This window comes from Pagrus pagrus (assembly GCF_965226575.1).
Source record: "Pagrus pagrus genome assembly, chromosome: 7".
Classification (NCBI taxonomy): domain Eukaryota; kingdom Metazoa; phylum Chordata; class Actinopteri; order Spariformes; family Sparidae; genus Pagrus; species Pagrus pagrus.
In genome coordinates this window covers 16,932,144-16,954,307 of record NC_140191.1, presented here as the reverse complement: position 1 = coordinate 16,954,307, position 22,164 = coordinate 16,932,144, and the positions used below count along the sequence as shown (strand labels likewise).

General features: G+C 40.8%; 1 protein-coding gene across 1 annotated transcript; it reads left to right on the top strand.

Moving 5' to 3' along the window:
• Window positions 1-6,301: 6,301 nt before the first annotated feature.
• Window positions 6,302-17,433, top strand: macc1 (MET transcriptional regulator MACC1). Its single transcript, XM_084356546.1, has 5 exons — window positions 6,302-6,420; window positions 12,298-12,420; window positions 12,494-14,532; window positions 14,624-14,812; window positions 15,516-17,433. The coding sequence occupies exons 2-5, from the start codon at window positions 12,306-12,308 to the stop codon at window positions 15,717-15,719; spliced, it is 2,547 nt and encodes an 848-aa protein (XP_084212672.1). The 5' UTR covers window positions 6,302-6,420; window positions 12,298-12,305; the 3' UTR covers window positions 15,720-17,433.
• The last annotated feature ends 4,731 nt before the right edge of the window (window positions 17,434-22,164 follow it).

Genomic DNA, 22,164 nt, shown 5'->3' with positions numbered 1-22,164 from the left:
ATCCAAGTGTGCGCACTGACGTCCAGAACCTCTAGACTGTTGAACAAAAAAATTAAACATGGAAAATATCGGCTATTCTAGTTATTATTATATACTGAACTAGTGCTGTTGATTTCTGTCTCTTGGGTTTATCGTGAAGAGTGAACTAAAGCCAGCATCTTTCAAACTTCTGTTGGACTGCTTTTTACGCACAGCTTTGTAGCGCCATCTAGCGCATTTATCAACCAACAGCAGTTTAAAGTCCAACTTTGATCCAGTCTTGTGCCTGAGAAATGTGTGGTTCGGTGTTCTCTTATTTCACTACTTTTTCAGTATTTCAGTACTTTTTGCAGTACTCTGAGAGTAAAAGTTCACTAAATTCAGCCAATATGAACATTAAGGACTTTTTCCACATTACCAGACATGTAAGGACATTAACATAAGATGATCACAAGAATTGGTTCACCCACCTGATGTTTTTGAATCACACACTGCCACAGGTCTGGCTCAGATGTGCGTCAGTCAGTGTTGATGCACCACTGGCTTGTAAGGATAATAAGAACTTCATGTAGTCACTAATAATGCTTAAAAATGTTTGAAATAATGAGTAAATTAGTAATCTAAGATAAAGTACTTACAGCCTCTTGCTCTCCAACACAGACGCTGTTCATTTTGTTGCAGTACATTAGGACATCCAGCACCACACACTGTTCGACTGTTAGAAGTCCTGAAAACGGCCCATGATGACACCGTGAACTTGTATCTTCTTAAACACACAAACATTTCCAAGCGTCGTCACGAGGCTGCAGCTAGTCCCACTATCCTCTTCTCCTGCCTCCTCTCCTCTGTTTATACGTGTTCTGCAATGGAGCAGTCAAGCTGTAAACACTGCAAGGGAAAAAGTCAAAGTTAAAAGTAAAACCAAGCAAGTTCAGGTTAAAATACTAAAATAGCGCTGCAGATGGGCTGTGACTGTAGAAATTCTGCCTTCTCTGGGTCACTGAAGCACTCTGGCATTTGGGATCAAGTTATAGAGTCATATAAGGCCACAGATGAGTAAAGTTACAGAAGGATTAGCATCAAAATATACTTAAAGTACGAAAAGTGAAAGTCTAATTTTATAATTATTGATGCATTAATGTGTTCACCATCTTAATGTTGCATTCATTAATTACATTTTACATTTCACTGCTAGAAAGTCTATTCTATAATGATTAATTATATTAAAAATCTAAGTTTAGAAAGTAACTAACTTAAGTTATTGAGTAAATGAGATATGAAAGTGAAGTACTAGTACCTTTAAATTGTACTTAAGTACAGTACTTGAGTAAATGTACTTCCCACCACTGCTTCTTTTTCAATATTCACAAAAAATCAGTAATGACAACCAGAGTTTAAGCTGAAGGTAGAGACGGCTGTTAGGTGCCATGTTTACTTACAGGTTTTAAAAAACTGTTCACAACTCAAAGTGGACTGTGAGGAAAACTTAAGTTCTCCCTTTAGCGAGAAGTATGATATATTAGTTGTTTTGTTTATTTCAGAGACCACATCATTGACAAAGTAGTGGGTAGTTTCAAAAATAGTAAATATTTTTCCTAAACATACATTAGACTGGATCCATAAACTGATATCAAAATGCACTGTTATATTTCACTTTACACATTTGAGAGAAGACATCATTTTCTGTCTTAAAGTTTCTACCTGCCTCGACAGATGAGTGAAACATAAACAGTCAAAAAAAAAATCAGTAATAAAAACGCCTTAGGGTGCATGGCTCGGTGTTATTAACACCCTCACAGACTGTTGCAGCATCACCTGGTCCTCAGAGGAATGTCCCGCCGCTGCTACCCTCATTTGAATGAAGTTGGCCTCAGAGAGGATGGGCGCACATGCCAGGATGAAGAGGGTGGCTGCCAACTGTGGATGAAGGCCACGATAACAGCTATGGTCAGAGCACACAGCATGTTTGCAGCCAAACACAGCTTTGGTCCAGTCACCTAGAAACATGAAAGAGAATTAATATCATCCTACACAAAGACACTTGGATATATCAGTGATTTTGAGGTTAATAAAATTCAAGTTGAATCACGATCTTGACCGAGCCTTCATGGAAATGCCAGCTGCTGTTGATATAATGAGATATATTGGGGTTTTCTAGCTCTACCAGCAAATCATAGTGCTGCGGTGGCACCTCTCACCGATGATGCATCTGTGGCCAATTTTGTGGTTTAAAACCACCAACCGCACTGTCATTGTCATCAAACCAACCAATCTCCTGGGAAAGGCAATTTGACAAGGTTAAGAGGTTAGTCAAAATAATTAACAGTAATTGCTGCAACACTGACAAGGGGTGCCCTTATACAATGCAATTTAGATTCAGTCACGTCACAGGTGGTGTTTCACCTGTCTGATCACTGAGTGGAATACCTACAGACAGAACCTCGCTGAGAGAAGCTCTGCTGGTTCTCCAGATTTAACGTCTGTGTCGATAAAATAAATGTCAGTACGCTACAGGATCGAGCAAACTTCTGAGGGGACACTGTCAGTGGAAGAGAGACAAACATATCAGGGTGATCCCCCTTAAAATCCTTAAAGTGAGTTGAGATTAAACAACATGATCCCATTAAATGCAGCCAGTTTCCTTATGAAACCAACCCCAATCATTTTTAACAACAAAGTGACAGACTGCTCCAGTCAGGATGAAGGTTCCTGCAGCAGGTAAGTCCTGAGCCAGCATCATCTATAGCCAAATGTATAAACCTTCAAAAACAGGTTTACCAAAGCTTTCCTGTCACTGCAATACCAATGGATACTTTAATATGTACTGAAGATCTGTGGCATCAAATATCACAATGAGAGCTGTGACAAATGCTTAATTACTCAATTAGTGGCAGAATTTGATGGTTTCCGCTGTTCAGATATGAGTGTTTACTGCTTTAATTGCTTTGGTTTTGGATTTTTGGTTTGACAAGACATCAACTCTGGGGATAGACCTTTTTCAATTTCTTTCTGGTGTTTTATGGATTCAGTGATTGACTGATTGTGAAAACAATCATCAGACGAATCAAGAATGGCAAGGTTACACTGATGTTACGGCTCCATAAGAAGAAATGAGTAGACTTTATTTTGGCCATCAAAGATCTTACATGCAGCTCAGTGCAGTCTTGTGCACATTTTATAGTTGTCATAGTTAGAGTACACTGTAAACCGAGTTTCACAAAATTTAAAAAAATTCTGCATTATTGCTTCTGCCTTAGTGTATGAGGAAAGTTTCTTACTTGTTGTATTGGTGCAAATCTAAAAACAGAAGAAACTTCTGAACTCAGTGGATTTAGAGTAAAAACCACTGAGGTCTGATCAAATGGTATAAAAAGGGTAGAGAAATGGCTCCACCAAGTGGCACAAACATGCAAGTTTCAGGCACCATTTCTAGATTGGAGCCAATGAGTTTTATAAATCCAATATATCTTATTCTTAACTCGATTACGATGCATGCCATTATTTTCTATTATCAAAATGGCTTTGTAAAGCAGTTCTCCGTCAACTCCTAAACGCCTAAATTCATTTATGAAGCTGCTTCTATGCAAATTGCAATTAGCAGGGTTTGTTGACGTCTGCTCCTGAACGTGAAATGTCCGAGGAATTCCACAGTTGTGACTCACAAAGTCATTTCACCTGAACAAACACACAAAATGAACTTCAAATCTAGTTTGCTGCAAAAAAAGACAAATGTGAACACATATCATGTGTTCCACAAAAAATTCAGCAATCTTTTAACTGTATCAAGAAAAAGCGGTTCTTTTAAGAAAAAACACTAAAACTTCTAACAAATAGATATCACCATGAAACTTCCCCAGTTGATCATCATGTTAAGATAATTATTGTTTATAAGTTCTTTAATATGTTATGTCTGAATATAAAAATGAGGCATTATCTAACATAGTGTTATCAATCCTGTTCCTGGTGGCCCCCCTGCATTGCATGTTTTAGAAGTTTCCCAGCACACCTGATTCAAATGAATGGGTTGTTATCAGATCTTGATGACGAGCTTATCATTTGAATCAGGTGTGTTGGAGCAGGGAAACATCTAGAACGTGCAGGGCAGGGGGGCCACCAGGGACATGGCTGAAAAACACTAATGTAACATGCTTTAATTTGCATAAATGTCCAGAACAGAAATCTGAACTAGATTAAACACATAATTGTGCACGTTGGATGTTTTCTTTCCACTAGTCTGGAAGAAGACATGGAAGCAACATATACCAAAGTCTCAAAATTGACAAGTGCATGAAAAATTATGTTTTCATCTGTAGTGTCTCTCTTTAGACTGAAATAACGATGTCTTGTGGTTGTAAAAAGCTTAAAGAATTACAGTTAATCTTAATTTCCAGTATGGGCCTGCCAGTGGATCTAACACAAAGAATATGAACATTTACTGGAACAATTTCATTGAATTGTACCTTACAAAACACATCTTACCATGAGTGACAGGCCCTTTTCACAGCAGACATTTTGACCTGTCAGAGTATGAAAAGCACAGGTGTTACTACATTACATTAACGATGGCTTATGACAGCGTGACAGTGAAACTGAAGCAGCTGAATGGAATTTGTCCATCATTACTTTTCTTATTTACACCTGTGCTTTGTTGGCGTGACATTTCAAAATGACTTTAATGAAAAAAGTCTATTTTGTAAAAGGAGTCTGTAATTATTCTAAACTTATTAAATGTAAAAAAAAACATCACCACAATGTGTCTTTCAACACTCTTTGACTTCTCCAATCTACTTTTAAAACAGGCTCAGTAATTTCCATAAACAGCTGCCGGCTGTAGTTTTTAGGAAACGCTGTTCAGACAGGAGTAAAGCACAACATATATGTATTTTTTGTTTTTGGAGAACAATGCAACTGTGAGTCGCAGAGAAATAATCTATACGAGGCTTTGGATACAGAGGCAGTAGATGGTTTTGTCTTCTCATGAGATTTGTTGAAAGTAAAAATACATTAAAAACAAAAAATCCCATTGATATTCTCAAAACAGCCACAAGAGAGCAGAATTTACTCACCTATGTGTCTTTTGTTTCTTGACACGTAATAATCTGACTCAGTGCTGATAATTTAATTACTGCGACTGTGTGAAACTGTGTGTCTGGTGGAGTGTGGGAGGTATGCAGATTGTGCCTGTTTTGTTTCATATCATGATAAGTAGGTGACGCCACCATTACCATGACATTTAGCTTCAAAACAAAACTGCTCACATTTTCAACAATCGATGGTTGTTGTGCAGAATTATAAAACACTTTAACCTTGTGTCGGCGGAGGTTAATTAGTCATGCTTAAGTCCAGACCACTGCAGCAGTCACTGACCATATTTGTTACATGAAAATTCATAATCTACTCAAGAGTGCTTAGTTGCATTCCTGGAGAACTTGCTGCCTTTGGATGCCAGGGCCTTCACCCAAAGATCACCAGAGGTCTGATCGAGCATTTCAACTTTAACATAGATGTTCGTCAGCTGCAGAACAAACAGTTCACCTCTCAAACAAGCTGAGGTCATAACTTTTCTTTTATAGACCTCAACATGCAAATATCACACATAATAGTCTCTCTGTATATTACTTCTATACAGATCAAATGAGAAGGAAAAGTCTCAGTTTATGATCTATTCAGGCTTTCATCACCGTGGATGTGTGCTACCTGTTCAGTGAGATAACATGATGAGATTAACCTCTAAACTCATTTTGGGATTTTGATCTACAGTCACTCACCAACAACAGTGACAATGACACAGTTAAATCAATAAAAACCTGTTAAGCTACTGAAAGGAGGAGGGGAAGAAGAAGGAGATGAAGAAGGAGAAGAATGAGAAGAAGAAGAAGAAGAAGAAGAAGAAGAAGAAGAAGTTATTTCTGGCTTATTATATACAATAACACTTTTAATAGCACCTGCTTTTGTTGCCTAGCCCTCCCACTGCTGTTTGGACTGTATAAGCTTTATCAATGTAAACAGTTGTACTTTAATTTCAAGCTAAATGCTAACTGAGGGGCTTCTTGTATGTTTCCTCGTCGAATAACTAACCTTCAGCCTGAGTGCTAGCATGTTTTTGCAGCCCTTTTCTTATCTCTAACCTCACACTCCTGTCGAAACCGCAGGTATCGCTCAGTTTCAGGTGTTGCAAGCCGCGTGCGTAAACACACAGGTGCACGCTGGGTATTGTAGTGGCCAACCCCACGAGAGGCCACTCCTCCTCCGGTGCTCCTGCATTGTTTTAAACTCCCAGTCCCAAAATGCTCCGTGGTGCCTGAGAGCAAACAGAGCTGCTGTAACCTGAGGAGGCCGACTTTCACAGATACGCCCTGCAAGAGGAGTGTAAATGATAGTGGACTGGCCTCTTTTTCTGCCAACGCGCTGAAGAAAAACTACAACCATCTCATGACGACGGTGAGCTCAAACTTTGCTCTCTTTTTCTCGTGTTTGGTGGTTTTCGCTCTTCTCTGCTTTTCATTAATAGGAAGTGCTTTATTCATATGTAACTACAGAGTGTACACACCTGTTGAGAGGCTGGTGGCTGTCAGTGTGGCTGTGGTTAGGGAAGCTGGAGCTCTGACTCTGTGCTGCTGGGTGTGTGGATTATTAGTGAATGTTTGAGAATACCTTCAGCTGATTCAGTGTGACCAAATGAACCAAACATACACAAGATTGTGATCAGAACAGTTTATAAAGCAAGAAAGGTTGCTCTACTATAGAAATCACAGCACAGTGTGAATGAAATGAGCCTGTCTTGTAGTATTATAGACATGTTTACTGTCAGTAGTACAGTGGTGTTGCTCTTTTTCAAGCCCTGAGAGAACCGGCTACTGTGTCATAGGCTTGACAAGACCAACCTGTTTTTGTGCACTGGTGTAAGAAACCACATTATTGATGACTGACTCACTGTGACAAGTCATGAATGGGTAGAGTCCCTTTACACAAACAAGTGACAGACAGAAGAGTTCAGTCTTTATTCCCTCTTTTGGAACAGTTTCTGTCAGACACAGGAAGCCCTGCGGAAAGCCCTCAGGCTCACGGTGCTGAGAGAAACATAGCTGAGACACAACAATAACTTCACTCACATGCCTTTTTACTGTGGAGGTAGCTGTTGTTGACATGTGTCACAACATTTCAAAATATAAGTCTGCTTATTGATAAGTTCTGGGCTGCAACCAGGGCTGGGAAATATGCTCAAAAATTATTATTGCAATATTTTAGACTATAACTGGATACAAGATATATATCTCGCTATTCTGAAAGCTCCTCAAAAGCATAAAATCAAATATCACAATATTTTTGACCAATTACCTTGTTATCGATGATGCAACAATGTTGTAGGGATGACAACTGGTACTTTGACAAAGTGTTAACACGATCAGATTTTTGATAATCATCATTAATGTGGATATAACTAAGTGGGTGAGGGTAAAGTATTCGAACAAGTAGAACAGTCTGGTAAGTTCAGAAAATGACATTACTTTACTAATGCAGCCCTTAAAACAAGGAAATGACAACACTACGACATCCAAAATCAAACACAGTATATAGTCTCTTGATATATTACTGAGCCCTAGCTGCAACTAACAATTACTTGTATTGAATCGATTTGTCTGCTTGATATTTTCTTGATTTATCTCTTTTAAAATGAAAATAGGAAGTAATGAAAAACACTAATCGCAATCTCTACTAATCACTTGTTCAAATTGCTTGTTTTGTCCAAACAACAGTCCAAAAGATTAAAGATGATTGAAGACTATAAAAATCAGAAAATAGTCATATCAGAATCAGAATCAGAATTCCTTTATTTGTCCCGCAAATGGGGAAATTTCTTTGTCACAACAGCCAAAGGACAGTATCACACTTAAACAGCAATAAAAGTAAAAAATAAACAATATAATAAGACATAAAAAATAGAATTTAACTGGTATATACATAATATCTACAATATGAAATTGGTATTTACAATATGACATAGTATTTATTATTTATAATATGGACAGTGTAAGTTTAAACAGTTGGTATTTTTATTTACAAACAATAAATAATAAATATGGATATAAAAAATTGTCCAATTTGTGCAAACCAGAAAGTGTGTTGATATGTGCAGAGTTTTTTTATTGCACAGTGCACAGTGAGGTCTACTGGGAGCAGTGCTGGTTGTAGACTCTGACAGCAGCAGGAAGGAAGGACCTGCGATACCTCTCCTTCACACACTTGGGGTGTATCAGCCTGTCACTGAAGGAGCTGACCAGTGCTGTGATAGTGGCCTGTAGGGGGTGGGACTCCTTCACCAGCAGCGATGATAGCTTGGCCATCATCCTGCTGTCTCCCACCACCTGCACTGGGTCAAGAGGGCATCCCAGGATGGAGCTGGCCTTCTTGATAAGTTTATCAAGTCTCTTCCTATCTGCTGCCGAAATGCTGCTGCTCCAGCAGACTATACCATAGAAAATGGCTGATGCCACCACAGAGTCATAGAAAGAAGTCAGGAGTGCCCCCTGCACTCCAAAGGACCTGAGCTTCCTCAGCAGATGGAGTCTGCTCTGACCTTTCTTGTATATTGCTGCAGTGTGATGAGTCCAGTCCAGTTTATTGTTCAGGTGAACTCCCAGGTACTTGTAAGACGTCACCATCTCAATGTCCGTTCCCAGGATGTTCACCTGAATGCAGGGTTGTTTGCGCCTGCGGAAATCCACCACCAGCTCTTTGGTCTTCCCGGCGTTGAGCTGGAGGTGGTTCCGCTGGCACCAGTCCACAAAGTCCTGAATAAGTTCTCTGTAGGCTCCGTCATCCCCGTCCCTGATGAGGCCGACGATAGCAGAGTCGTCAGAGAACTTTTGTAGATGGCTGTGGGGTGTTTGGTGGGAGAAATCAGCAGTGTACAGGGTGAACAGGAAAGGGGCCAGGACTGTTCCCTGTGGGGCCCCTGTACTGCAGACAACCGTGTCCGACACGCAGTCCCGAGTCCTCACATACTGTGGCCGGTTGGTGAGGTAATCGAGGATCCAGGACGTGAGGTGTTGGTCCACCCCCGTGAGCTCCAGCTTGTCCCCCAACAGTGCAGGCTGTATGGTGTTGAAAGCACTGGAGAAATCAAAGAACATGATCCTCACAGTGCTTCCAGGCTGCTCCAGGTGGGACAGTGATCTGTCCAGGAGGAAGATGATGGCGTCGTCCACTCCGATGCCAGGCTGGTAGGCAAACTGGAGTGGGTCCATAAAAGGACCCACCAGAGGGCGGAGATGGACAAGGACCAGCCGCTCCAGGGTCTTCATCAGGTGTGAAGTGAGAGCAACTGGTCTGTAGCTGTTGAAGTCCTTTGGGTGAGGGATCTTTGGTACTGGTACCACACAGGAGGTTTTCCACAGCAGTGGCACTTTTCCCAGCTTCAGGCTCATGTTAAAGATGTACTCCACAATCCTGCACAGCTGGTCTGCACAGGACTTGAGGAGCCTGGAGCTGATCCCGTCTGGACCCGTGGACTTCTTCACCTTCATCTTCCTCAGTTGATTCCTCACCTGGATAGTGGAGAGGGACAGATTGGAGCAGGGGGGCTGAGTGTCGGGTGGGGGAGGTGGGTGAATGTCAGGGGGGGCAGTGGAGGGTGTCTGCGACATGAAAGCAGTGGAGAGGGAGGTAGAGGTGAGAATGGGGCAGGAAACAGGGGGGGGGGAAGAGGTGGTGGGGGGCAGCAGAGATGAATGGGCCGGGGGAGGGGTGGGTGTCTGGTCAAACCTATTGAAAAATAGGTTCAGGTCGTTCACCCACGTCTGATCCCCGGCAGCCTGGGAGTCTGGTTTCCTCAGTCCTGAGATGGTTTTAAGGCTTTTCCAGACTCCACTGATGTTACTCTGCTGCAGCTGGACCTCCATCTTCCTCCTGTAGCTGTTCTTCCCCTCTCGGATCTTCTTCCTCAGCTCCTTCTGCACAGCCTTCAGCTCCTCCTTGTTTCCTGACCTAAAGGCCCTCTTTTTCTCCTTAAGGAGAGCCTTAATGTCAGGATTAATCCAGGGTTTGCTGTTTGAAAAACACCGTACAGTCCTGGTGGGTACAGTGTTTTCAACACAGAAGTTGATGTAGTCCGTTATGCATCCTGTTAAGCTGTCGATGTCCTCCCCATGAGCAACACACAGTTCTTCCCACACAGTTGAGTCAAAGCAGTCCCTCAGAGCCTCTTCAGACTCCTCAGTCCATGCTTTAACTGTGCGGGTTTCCACTGGTTGTCTGTTTACAAGGGGCTTGTACACAGGCAGGAGATGCACCAGGTTGTGGTCAGATCTTCCCAGGGGAGGGAGGGGGGATGAGTTGTATGCCTCCTTGCTGTTGGCATAGAATAAGTCCAGTGTTCTATTGTCTCTGGTGTGGCAGGTGACATACTGAGTGAATGTGGGCAGGGTGGAGGACAGAGAGGCATGATTGAAATCCCCAGAGATGAGGAAGAGGGCCTGTGGGTGCTGTGTCTGCAGTGAGCTTGTGACTGAGTGGAGAGCGTCACAAGCTGCATCAGCGTTAGCAGAGGGGGGGATATACACAGCGAGTACGATCACCTGTGTGAACTCCCTCGGGAGGTAAAGTACGGCCTCATGCTAACCGCTAAAAGTTCAATGTCTTTACTGCAGACCTGCTCTTTAACAGTGATGTGTCCAGAGTTACACCATCTGTCATTAACAAACACAGCCAGCCCTCCTCCTTTCCTCTTACCGCTCTCTGCCGTCCTGTCCGCCCGCCGCATTTGAAATCCGTCCAGATTAGCGTCTGTGTCCGGGGTCTGCGCCGTTAGCCACGTCTCAGTAAACACCATGATGCTGCTCTCACGGTAGTCCCTCTGATGCCGGGTCAGCGCCGTTAGCTCGTCCATCTTGTTGGGGAGAGATCTTACATTCCCCATGATGATGGACGGGAGGATGGGTCGGTAGCGTCTCCTCCTGCTACGGCGGGCAGCTCCGGCACGGCACCCGCGTCTCCTCCTCTTCAACTCCCGCGGGACATCAGGCCGCTCGAGCGGCGGCACCGCAGCGCTACTGAGGGCCAACAGCTGATCCCTACTGTAAACAATAGGGCCGCGTACAGGCTCCCCGGACACGGCGGAAAACAGCGAAAGAAGCAGAATTAAGACCAGAGCGATAAAAACAACTCTGGTCTCCATACTGCCCGGAGAAAGAGCTCCAAAGTCAAGTAAATAAAAAAAGTTAAAAAGTACTAAAAGTTATAAAAAAAGAAGAAAAAGCTCAAAGGTGAGCGAGAGCTGCTGTAACAGGCTGCCACTCACGCGGCGCCCCTCCTCCACTTTGAGAAGCTGTATCCGATAAAGTGAGTTGCTTTAATAATGACTTGACTGACAGAGTTGTTGATATTGTTGTAAACCAGCGAGCCAGTTTCTGGACTAATTGTTTCAGTTCCGATGAGCTGTATTAATGAGTATGAAAGTTAAGTTTATTATGTAGTCATTCTGTTTTACTTCAGGAGCCATGCATCAATTAAGGAATAATGTAGTGCTGGGCAATATAACTATTATATCGTTATTGTGATATGAGATCTTATCATCTTAGATATTGGATATCATATCATTATATGACTTAAGTGTTGTTTTTTCCTGGTTTTAAAGGCTGCTTGACAGTAAAGTGACAAGTTCCTTGTTCTAATACTTGCCTTTACCCATTAAGTCATTATATCCACATTTCTACGGTTATTTATCAAAAATGTTGCTGTAATTAGCAATATTGATATCAAGGTATTTGGTCAAAATTATGGTAATATTTGATTTTGGAACCAAATCCGAGCATTTATGAAGTGCTTTTCAAAATATCAAGATTAGGTCTGCACATTTAATTTAAATATTATTGAAATTGCAATATCCAAATCACAGAAGCTGAGATTTTTTGATAAAGGTCAAATGTATATAAAAACATCATTAAAATGAAGAACTGTAGTGCTGCATAGATGCTCTCATCTGCAAATCTTCTTCTCCAGATGTAAGAAAACGTGTTTGGTACAGACCCCAACAAATGTCACATCATCATTATTTTAATAGTTTTTCAGTGAAAATGAAAATAGTGAACCAAAAAGGATCGCTCCCATTGACCCTGACTCGTATAACAATGAGATGCATATCATGCATCGTGATACAGCCTACAAATTTTGCAATATTATTCTAAGGCCATATTGTCCAGCCTGAGAATAATGTTAGGTATGAATAAAGGGAATAGAGCTTTTTAGACAAGTAAAAGTTTCAGGTACAAGGACTATATAGTATAACAATATCAAACTACATAGTTTTTATCTTTACAGATGAGAACATGGCAGCCACAAGAACAACGTCCTTCCGTCGTGTTGGGAGTCTGATGCGGAGTAGATCTGAGGGGACACTGATTGATCTGGACGACAGTGTTTCAGCCAGTGACAACCTCAACGGTAAAATCCTCATTTTGAAGCATAAACTCATGCTATTAACAGACGTCCTAACCAAACTTTGATATTTTCACAGGTATATTCGGGACACGGACAACACAGAACCCAGAGGGACTGCTTTTGCAGCCAGAAGTCTCACTTTCAGTTCAGTCAAAAAACCCCTTTTGGAACAAACTGTCAGGATCAAATCCTTTCTTAGATGACATTGTACACAGCAGCACAGACAAACACATTTCCAACACAGCAAACTCAAAACAAGATGATAAAAAGCATTTGGACGCTAACAATGACGACGCCAGTAGTTCGTCTTCCGATGAAGGCAATGTGGGGAACTTTTTGGAAAACAAACACAAAGTTAGCAACAGATCAGGGAGATGGAGAAGTGCTTCAGACATTCTGGGCGATCTGGAGAGAAAAGTGCCAAAACGGGAGGACAGCTTCAGGCCGCCTGGGCCGGTGCTGAACCCAGATTTTGAGTGGCTAAAGAACGACAGAGAGGCCTATAAGATGGCGTGGCTGAGCCACAGGCAGCTAACCCGCTCATGCCTGGACTTAAATCTGATGAGCCAGAGTCCAGGGTGGGCTCAGACCCAGGCTACAGACTTTCAGGTCATCTCCAGGATCGGCCACGCTGGAGGCTCGGTACAGTTACCAGAATCAGAAATATGCATCCATATCCCAGAGGGCCATGTTCCTCCGGGAGAGGTCCAGGAATTTACACTGAAGGCGATGCTGGACCCTCCTCCTGGACTCAATAACAACTATGTGACAACCATTAGTCCACTTGTGGAGGTGGTCCTCGGCAACATCAGCACAAAGGAGAGTATCTCTCTGGACATTAAGCTGTCTGGAAAGGTGAAGAGCGACCCGTTAAGTCAGGTGATGACTACTGTGGTGGGGCTGGTGTCTAGCAAAAGAGGGGGACCTTATGTTAAAGTGAACGACTGTTACATTCACAAGAACATGATGCAGATGAAGCTTCAGGATCTGAAGACACATTTTTATGTGGTTGCAGTCGCGGAGGCGTCTGCAATCCAGCCCCCTGCTACATCAGTGTGGGATTACCTTGAACGTCAAATCACAGTGGCAGTTTATGGCCCCAGGTACATCCATCCATCATTCAAGGTTGTAATAGTGGTTTGCTGTCACGAGGATGTTCCACCGAAGCTTCCGTTTTCAGTCATCTGCAGAGGAAACAAAAACCAGCCTCTGCTTTTGCTGCAGCTTTGGGGGAAACACAGCTTTAAACCAGAGAAAGTGAACAACTTTAATGTTGCCATTAGCCTCACAGACTCTGTGTTTAAAATCAAACCTGAGGACAAACTGAAAGAAGTGAGACAAAGTCAGCTCAAAATAGGGACAGTTTTACATCTGCCAGTTGCCTTATCTTGTGCTAGTAATGCAGAAATGACTCCTTTTAAATTGGACCTACAAGTGAACGAATCAAACGCTGCAACTGTTGCACATTTCCACGTGCCTTCCCCTCCCGCGGCACCCATCAGATCTGAAAAGCGAGTGTCAAGGCAGGTAGAAAAGCGGATTGAAATGGCAATTCCTGAGGAAAGTGTTCCAGATTTCCCCAAATTCACAGACAGACCTGTGAACCTACAGTGGTACGGTGTAGCCCTGAAGTCTGTTCTGCGTCAGCCACGAGTAGACTACCTTCTGGAGTATTTCAAGGGGGACACTGTGGCTCTCCTCTCCAGAGACACCGTGAGGTCAGTGGGTAACTCAAAAGTGAAGGAGTGGTACATCGGATTCCTCCGAGGCAGGACCGGTTTGGTTCACTGCAAAAACATGAAGCTCATAACCAGAGACCAAGTGATCGACTTCACCGGCATTCACATCACCACAGAGGTCCTCCTGGACAACATGACGCTGCCCTTCAAGAAGCTGACTTACATGTACTCCGCCATCCAGACACTGGTCACTGAGCACATAACCAGCTGGAGAGCTTTCGCCGATGCTTTAGGGTACAAGAAGTTGTCGCTGGACACCATCACACGGAGGTACGCCGAAACTGAGGCTGATAAAGTGGCCAGTGTGCTGGAAAAGCTGAAGGAAGACTGCCACGCCGAGAAGACCAGGAAAAAGTTTCTGCATGAGCTCATGGTGGTAAGTATGCAACCCAGTTTCACTGTATGCTTTGATTCCCTGCGTTGTCCATGGTTTTCTGATCTTCCGTGATGTGTATCTCTGTACTTAGGGTCTGTTGAGGATGGACTCTGTGAGTCTTGTGGCGCAGCTGATACAGAACACAGTCATTCTGTCCACTGCTGTCGAGCTGGGAATGCGATGGAGGGAGCTTGCAGAGAAGATGGGAAAACTCTCCAGTGCTCAGATAGCAGGATATGAGGCTCCGCACCGAGGGAAGAGTGGAGAAGTCGGTCCCCAGGTCAGTTGAACACATTACATAGCAACTAATGGATATAATAATACTAATCAGTGATGGAATCTAACTACTGTAAGTACATTTACTCATGCACTGTACTTCAGTACACTTTTAGGTATTTGTACTTTATTTGAGTATTGTTACTAGTTACTTTGCACATTGCATGCTGATCAGAATCAAAGTAGCACATTTTTTAGATTAATGATTTTATCGGCCATCAGATTAAAAACAAAACAAAGAAAAATAGTTGAGGTAATCAGAAAAAGTATAAATATCAGATTGGATAATTGTTTACTTTTACTCTTTTGGGTATTTTTTTACAACACTGATGATAACAACAACAACAATAATAATAATAATAATAATAATAATGATAATCATCATCATCATCATCACCATACTATAAAGTGCAGTAGTGGATCTAAGAGCCTGTGAAGGACTATAAGGGAGCTCTATATAACAAAGAGCTGGTAATGTAGCCATTAAGAACCTTGTAAACAAGTAATAGGACTTTTAAAACATCCTAAAAGTTACGAGGAGCCAGGTTAGGTTAGATAAGTATAAGATAAGTATTTTTCTTGTCCTAGCTAAAAGCTTGGCAGCAATGTTCTGAATTAAATGCAGTAGATAATACTGATGTCATGGAGTTTCCAACATCTAGTGACTATGATTTGCATTTTATTCCATATTTCCCGCTGTGTTTCAGTCGATGTGGAAACCCGCATATGACTTCCTGTACTCCTGGAGTCTGCGTCATGGAGACAGCTACAGGGACATGATCCAGGGTCTGCACCTGGTCCTGGACAAAATGAAAAACCCTGCCACCAAGCAGTGGAGGCAGCTGACCGGCGCCCTCATCACAGTGAACTGTCTCGATATCTTTCGAGCCTCTGCGTTCCCAAACTCCTAAGCTTGATGCAAGTGCACTCTAGTGATGATCTCCATGCACTTGAGAAAACCAGAGAGGTTTTGTTACACAAAACATCAAGGTGTTAATGCTGTTTTCAATGTTACTTGGCTCTCTAGAAGCAACTTTATCGGAACTCGATCAGGGTACTTGCACTATATGTTTAGATTTCACTTGATGAGTGTAAAATATATGAAGAAATGTCACTTCAGCTTTCAAACAGAAGAAAATGAAGTATAGTTAGTCACTTTTCTCTTTATGTCTGCAAATGTGATGAAGCCTTAAAGTGAAATTTCATTTTGGTAGATCATTTTCAGTCGAATGTTTGTTAGATTTATCAGTTCAGCTGTCCTTGGTGTACTAATTACACTACACTGGGTATCAATAATCTCAAAAGCTGAATCAACATTTGTTTTTGATCTTTTATTCCTTTGCCTTTTTGGTGGCCGTTTGATCAGCAACTGAAAAGAGGATCAACAGTGAAAATCTGAAGGGACATCAAGTCGAGTTTCCCCTCGAAATATGCCCTGATGGTCTTCTGGATTTTCAATATCCATCATCTTTAAAGATGCAGATCAATCTGGAAGCTGTGAACAATAATTTGTCAGCAGGACGACATTTTAGTTTCCCACCCTGAGTGTGATGTCAGAGGAAAATAGCCACCATGTGAATATGGTCTATTCAGATACTCAAAGCAACATTATGAAACTTTTTCACCTTTAAATAACAGCTTCAAAATCATTTCTGATGATACAGTGACTTCAGTGAGAGGGTAGGATGACAGCGTTACATACATGTTTACTTCAACATACAAATTGTTATAATGTAATGCATTTTGTTTGTGGTTAGCACCTGACAAATTGTTACAGACTTGGGATTTTTATTTTCGACAGTGGTGTTGCAATGAGAAGCTGTGGGGGGTGCCAAATCACACAAAATGCCAATTTCCACATAATGTTGCTTTAATACATTTACTATTTCTGTAAACCTGCATTACCTAAAGAGCAGGTTTCTGAATTATTATTTATGCATCTAGTTTCTTGTACCACATTACTTAAATCACTGAGTGCAATCAGTTTGTTTTTTTACATGGATCCACATCACCTTTATGGATCCTGTGAAAGTTTATATCAGTGGGTTTTTTTAGGTTTTAGTTTTAGTTGAATTGACGGTGAGAAAACCGATAAATGTGAACACTGTTACTACCTAACAATACGGACAGTATGTTAATCCGTATTGAAGTTCTTGTGCTGAAAATTGAGAATGTTCTACCAAAGTGAAAGTTTCCTGATGCCAGTAAACAAACCTTAAAGATGCTACTATACAAGTGTCATAAACTATTGTTGTCTTAAATATTAGTGTATGTGCTATTTTTATACCGTAATGTTATGTGTTAGATATGTACAAAGCAGATAATTTCATATAAGGTATGCAATGTAACCGTTACATATTATGTGCATGTGTTTAATGTTTGTATGATTATGTGTTTATTGCCAAATGGAAACCTCATTGTTCAGAGTGGTGCCATGTAAAGTACGAAGTGCCTTCAGTCACTGAAATGTTAAGACAATTATTCATATCTTTGGTACAGAAATGGATTGTTGTATGAGATATTAATAAATGTTGGCTGCAGGAAACTATCTGAGATAATAGATGACAGAAAATACTATACCTGTTATTCAAACCACATTTTAATACCTAACAACTGACATTTGTAATTTTCCCAGTTAATCACACCTTAGAAAACATGACTTTTCCCCTGAAGTGTTTTCCACTGATTTTCTCTGACTGTTTGCTTTTCCCGTCACTGTTTGTTTAAGCTAGTTTCAGCTGAGAGCATTGTGTGCTGGTTCTCTATCAAACAGAGAGTACGGCTTGTTGAACCGACTTTACTTTGGCTCTTTGAATACACCTCAGGAAAAGTAAATCAAATAATGAAAATGGTATCAGGCAACAGAGTGGACTGATTCAATCCCCAGGCTGAGAGTGATTGTATAAGTTGTACTTAAGAGGTTCTTTATGTAAGAGCTGATGATAAAGATTTAGTGGGAACACCAAGGTCAAAAACAGTTATATGACACTGTGGATTAGATGTTTCATAATAAGCCAAACAAGAAATTATTTGCTCATTGCTCCTGAGATTTTCTCATTAAGATAACAAATTTTGTATAAACATCCATCAGACAGATTAGTCATATCCTGCCTCCTTTATTACCCGTTAATACCTCCTAGTCAGCCAGAACGGTGTCACTTCTCTGGCAGCAAGTAAAGAAAAAACAGTGAATTGTACAGCATGATTGAGTGTTAAGCTTAATGCTTGGAAAAACATAGAAAAAACAGGATTGAGACGGATAACAGGACATTTTTCCTCAAACATAAAGGATTCATAAAGAAGATGAAGCATGGATCTGCTCTCATGCTGATACAAATCCAAACTTACAAGGTGTAAAGTGTATGCAAACGTTAATGAACTGGTTTTCAAAACAAATGAATATAGCTAAGTTTGAAGCATTTATTTGCAGACTCCCTCTGGCCGTACAGTATCTGCAGCACTGGCCTGTGAGCTGCTCTCACTGCATCCTCTGTTTGGGAGCACAGAGAGGACAAAGGTTCATTGTTTTAGTGAGAGTTGAACATGAATGAGGGTCAGTTCAGAGGAAGGTCTCTGTCAGTTTATCTACCTGAAGCTCAAACATATGACTCATCACAGATAAACAGCTAACAATGAGTTATAGAACAAAAAGCTCATCAGTGATTAATTCAATCAATGCTGATCATTGTTGCTGTAGCTGTGAACATCAAACGTTTATGATTATTATGATATATATGTATATATATGAGTGTGTGTGAATATGTAGCTTGAATTCACATTCATGTGAATGAATGAATGAATGTGCTTGAATGAATTATACAGAATTAGAGACCTAGATCATAAATGGTACATGATACAAATGTTCCTATAGAGTTAGTATGGTTGCTAAGACAACATACTGTGTGCAATACTGATAGTTTTACAGTGAAATGAGGGAAACAAATGAAAAATGTTTGAGGCATCCAATTTAAAAATGGACACTGCCTTTTTAGGTCCCCATTTTTCAGATGCAGCGAGGCATTAAACCCTGTGACTAATGAAATGTGACTGCTTTTGTTTTGGGAGCCTTTTATAGCAGTGGGGTGAGAGGGCAGATAACATGCAGTTAATTATTATGAAAATTGCTGCCTGTCTGAGGCTTTACATTGTCGTAAGATATGAAATATTTCACCTCTTGTTATTTGTTTCACCTGTCGACAAGCAGTCTAGTCGCCAGGATAAAATGTTGACATTTTATGTTCATGCAAACCACACACATTCAAATGTGTATGTTTGATTTGCATAATAAACATTTCTACGATATGGTCACATCGTGCTCACAGTATATGTATATGAGCTGATGTGGACATTACAGCTGGGCAAGCAGACTGCCGAGCGAGAGACATCTGTTAGGGATGCCTTTTCAACACTAAACCACTGGATATTTTAGACAAGATGTCGGGACATATTCCATCCATGTCAGTGAGGACACAGCTGAGTAGGCCAAAACATAATCTTTCCCTAACCCTGTGTGTTATATGCCTGAACCTGGTATAAGTGTTTTATGCCTGAACCTAACTAGACCATAAGCATTCACACAACAGAAAATTGACAATTGTACATACTGAAATGTAAAGTTGAATTTTTTATGGTGATGGGTTTGGACACAACGTCACTACCAAACAGCAGAGGATGTTTTTTACTTAATCACAAAAAAGCTTGAAATAGAAACTGCAAATAATGCTGCATATCTACAAAATATAGGAACCCTAAAGGCCTCTTCTGAAAACCAAGCCTCCCTCAGGCCTTATTTAAAGGTCTAGTGTATAGGATTTAGTGGTGGTGTGGTCTTTGTATCTGGATAATCTTGCAGTGTTGAGTACAGATTTTATATTGTCTGTTTTGACAGATGAACCTCTGCATGTTAAAGTAATTATGCCGCCCTCTACTGTTTGAGTGCAACATCCAAATTGAGAAGATATGTTTGCAAATGTTTTATTACAAAACAGCTATCGTCATCTGTTTACAACAGTGTTCTCTCTTCAGTTGTTGTTTTCTTTAACCGTTAAGTGAGCCTTTGTCCACTATAATTATCAGTGTTGTTATTCTGAATGACTCAGTCCCCATTAGGTGACAACTATTTTTTCTTGCTCTGAGTTTTCTGGCATTTATGGACCAGGAAATACACCAGGAAAATGAACACACCACATTAGAGCCACCACAACACTGGCTTGTTATGACATACCACATTTACTCATCCTCTTTTCGAGAGTAGGCTGAAGTTTGACTCATCTCTTGTTTTTGTCCATTTCTCTGTAGACCGCTGTCTGTCCTATTTTTACCTCTTTGCACACAAAGGAGCATTTTTAGTTGTATGAAGGGCTGACTCTGAACTCTGGACTGACTGTTCTCAGTCCAAATATATGATCACAAAACATCTTATATATATATCTCAGTCGTGTTTTTCCGCCAACAGCTCCTCCAGACTGCTGATGTGTTTCACAGAACCACTGCTGTTCCTCTTAACACATCAACAAATTAACACTTTAAGTAGTCCTTGTCACTGACACTCCCGCCTTTCAGTGTGGGACTATTTAACAGTATCAAGGACAACACATGCTGAAGCGTCTCCTCTCTCCTGTGAATTCTTTGCAGAACAAAATGTGACACTGAAAACGTTCTCACTCTTATGTGCATCCATTGACTGCACCATTTAATTACAGTAATATAGGCACACGTCCGAGATTCTGAGGTTTGTTCAGCATACTTCATGTGTATTTCCTGGTTTCGTGGCTTCACAGATTGCATTTCAAGAAGTGTCCCAGATGATTCTTCATCAGGACAATGGACAGGGTGAGATGCTCGATCTGCTCTGCTGATCCAGGTGGGATTAAGGAGAGGCTGGCAGGATTTTATTTTCTTTAAGAGGAGAAAGAAATGCTGTTTCCTCTGGCTCTGATCCCAGGTAGCTGCCAAGAAAAACTTAGTCCACTGGTGCATCATTCTTCATAGGAATTTGGATGATGCACAAACTAAGAAGAAATTGACCATACGTCATATTATGAAGATACATTTAATGCTTCCTGTACTCCTCGCGTGGTTTAGTGTTAACAGACAAGAGCAGGAGTGATTTTGGCCTGTTGCTATAAACAACAATGGATTGTAACTCATTACATTTACTCTAGTACTGTGCTTAATCATAGTTTTGAGGTACTTGTACTTAACTTGGGTTGAGTTTTCTCTGAATTTTTACTCTGACTCTACAACATTTTGGAAGCAAATATTGTACTTTTTACTCCACTACATTTATTTGATAACTTTAGTTACTACATATATTGCCGGTCGCAGGCTTCATCAGAGCTGCAGTGCAATTTGTTTTACAATAATTATCATTTGGCCTTTTCATGGCTTTTATTAGACAGGAAAGCATAGCAAGATGAAGGACACAGCCTCTATACATGGGGCAAATGCTCTACCAACTGAGCTAAGGGGGTGCCCCAAGTTAGCGTATTTTTTAAATCAATTCGAAAAATGGATCTGATTGAAAAGACTAAAAAAATCCCTGATTCCAATATTCAGAAAAATGCTGAATATCCGGTCATCATCCAGGCGATAATCATTTGACTCATAGTATAGTATAGTATAGTATAGTATATGCTGTACATACATGTAAATATACTGTATGTATAATTCACTTTTACTTGTACTTTTGATACTTTTAATATCAGATACTTCTAGACTTTAATTCAAATACCACTTGAATGGGTGACTTTCCATTTTACTAAAGTAATATTTTAACACCACATCTTTACTTTTACTCAAACTTGACTTTTGGATCCTTTTTACACCGCTGGATGTAAACAGCTGCCCGAGAAAACTCTCAACTTTTCTTATCATTAAATTTCTAATTTTGGCCATTTTCACAGTTGACCTTTAATTCACTGTTCTTGGGCTGATAAAGTGAAAACAATCATTATTAGCTACAGTTCACTGTGTTTTCATGGTAGACACAAATTTAAACGTCACAGAGCATGATGGTGTCAGTCCAGTGGGTGGCGCCATTGTATTGGTCTTAAGTGAGTTTCAGTTCTTGTCCACAGTTCTTCATTTGTGCTGTCTTTCATGTGTTATTGCTCACGAAGACATACATGAAAACATAATAATGGTATCATCATGTCTTTTACCAGATAAGTAAATAATTACTGGATCACATACAATGAACTTCTCAGCGTGGCATGCCATGAATGATAACACAGTAAAGTACTGAGACACATTATTATCCTGTTTTAGAATTTAATTGTTTAAACAAATGTAAGTATCGCAGTTGTATATAAAATTAAATATATTTGAAGAATAAAAGGGGCAAATAAAAATAGA

Bases quoted from the DNA above. Each gene is read 5' to 3' on its own strand.
- macc1 (XM_084356546.1), top strand. From the start codon at position 12,306: ATGGCAGCCACAAGAACAACGTCCTTCCGTCGTGTTGGGAGTCTGATG. The intron at 12,421-12,493 runs GTAAAATCCTCA...ATATTTTCACAG, and splicing joins AGCCAGTGACAACCTCAACG to GTATATTCGGGACACGGACA. The intron at 14,813-15,515 runs GTCAGTTGAACA...GCTGTGTTTCAG, and splicing joins GTGGAGAAGTCGGTCCCCAG to TCGATGTGGAAACCCGCATA.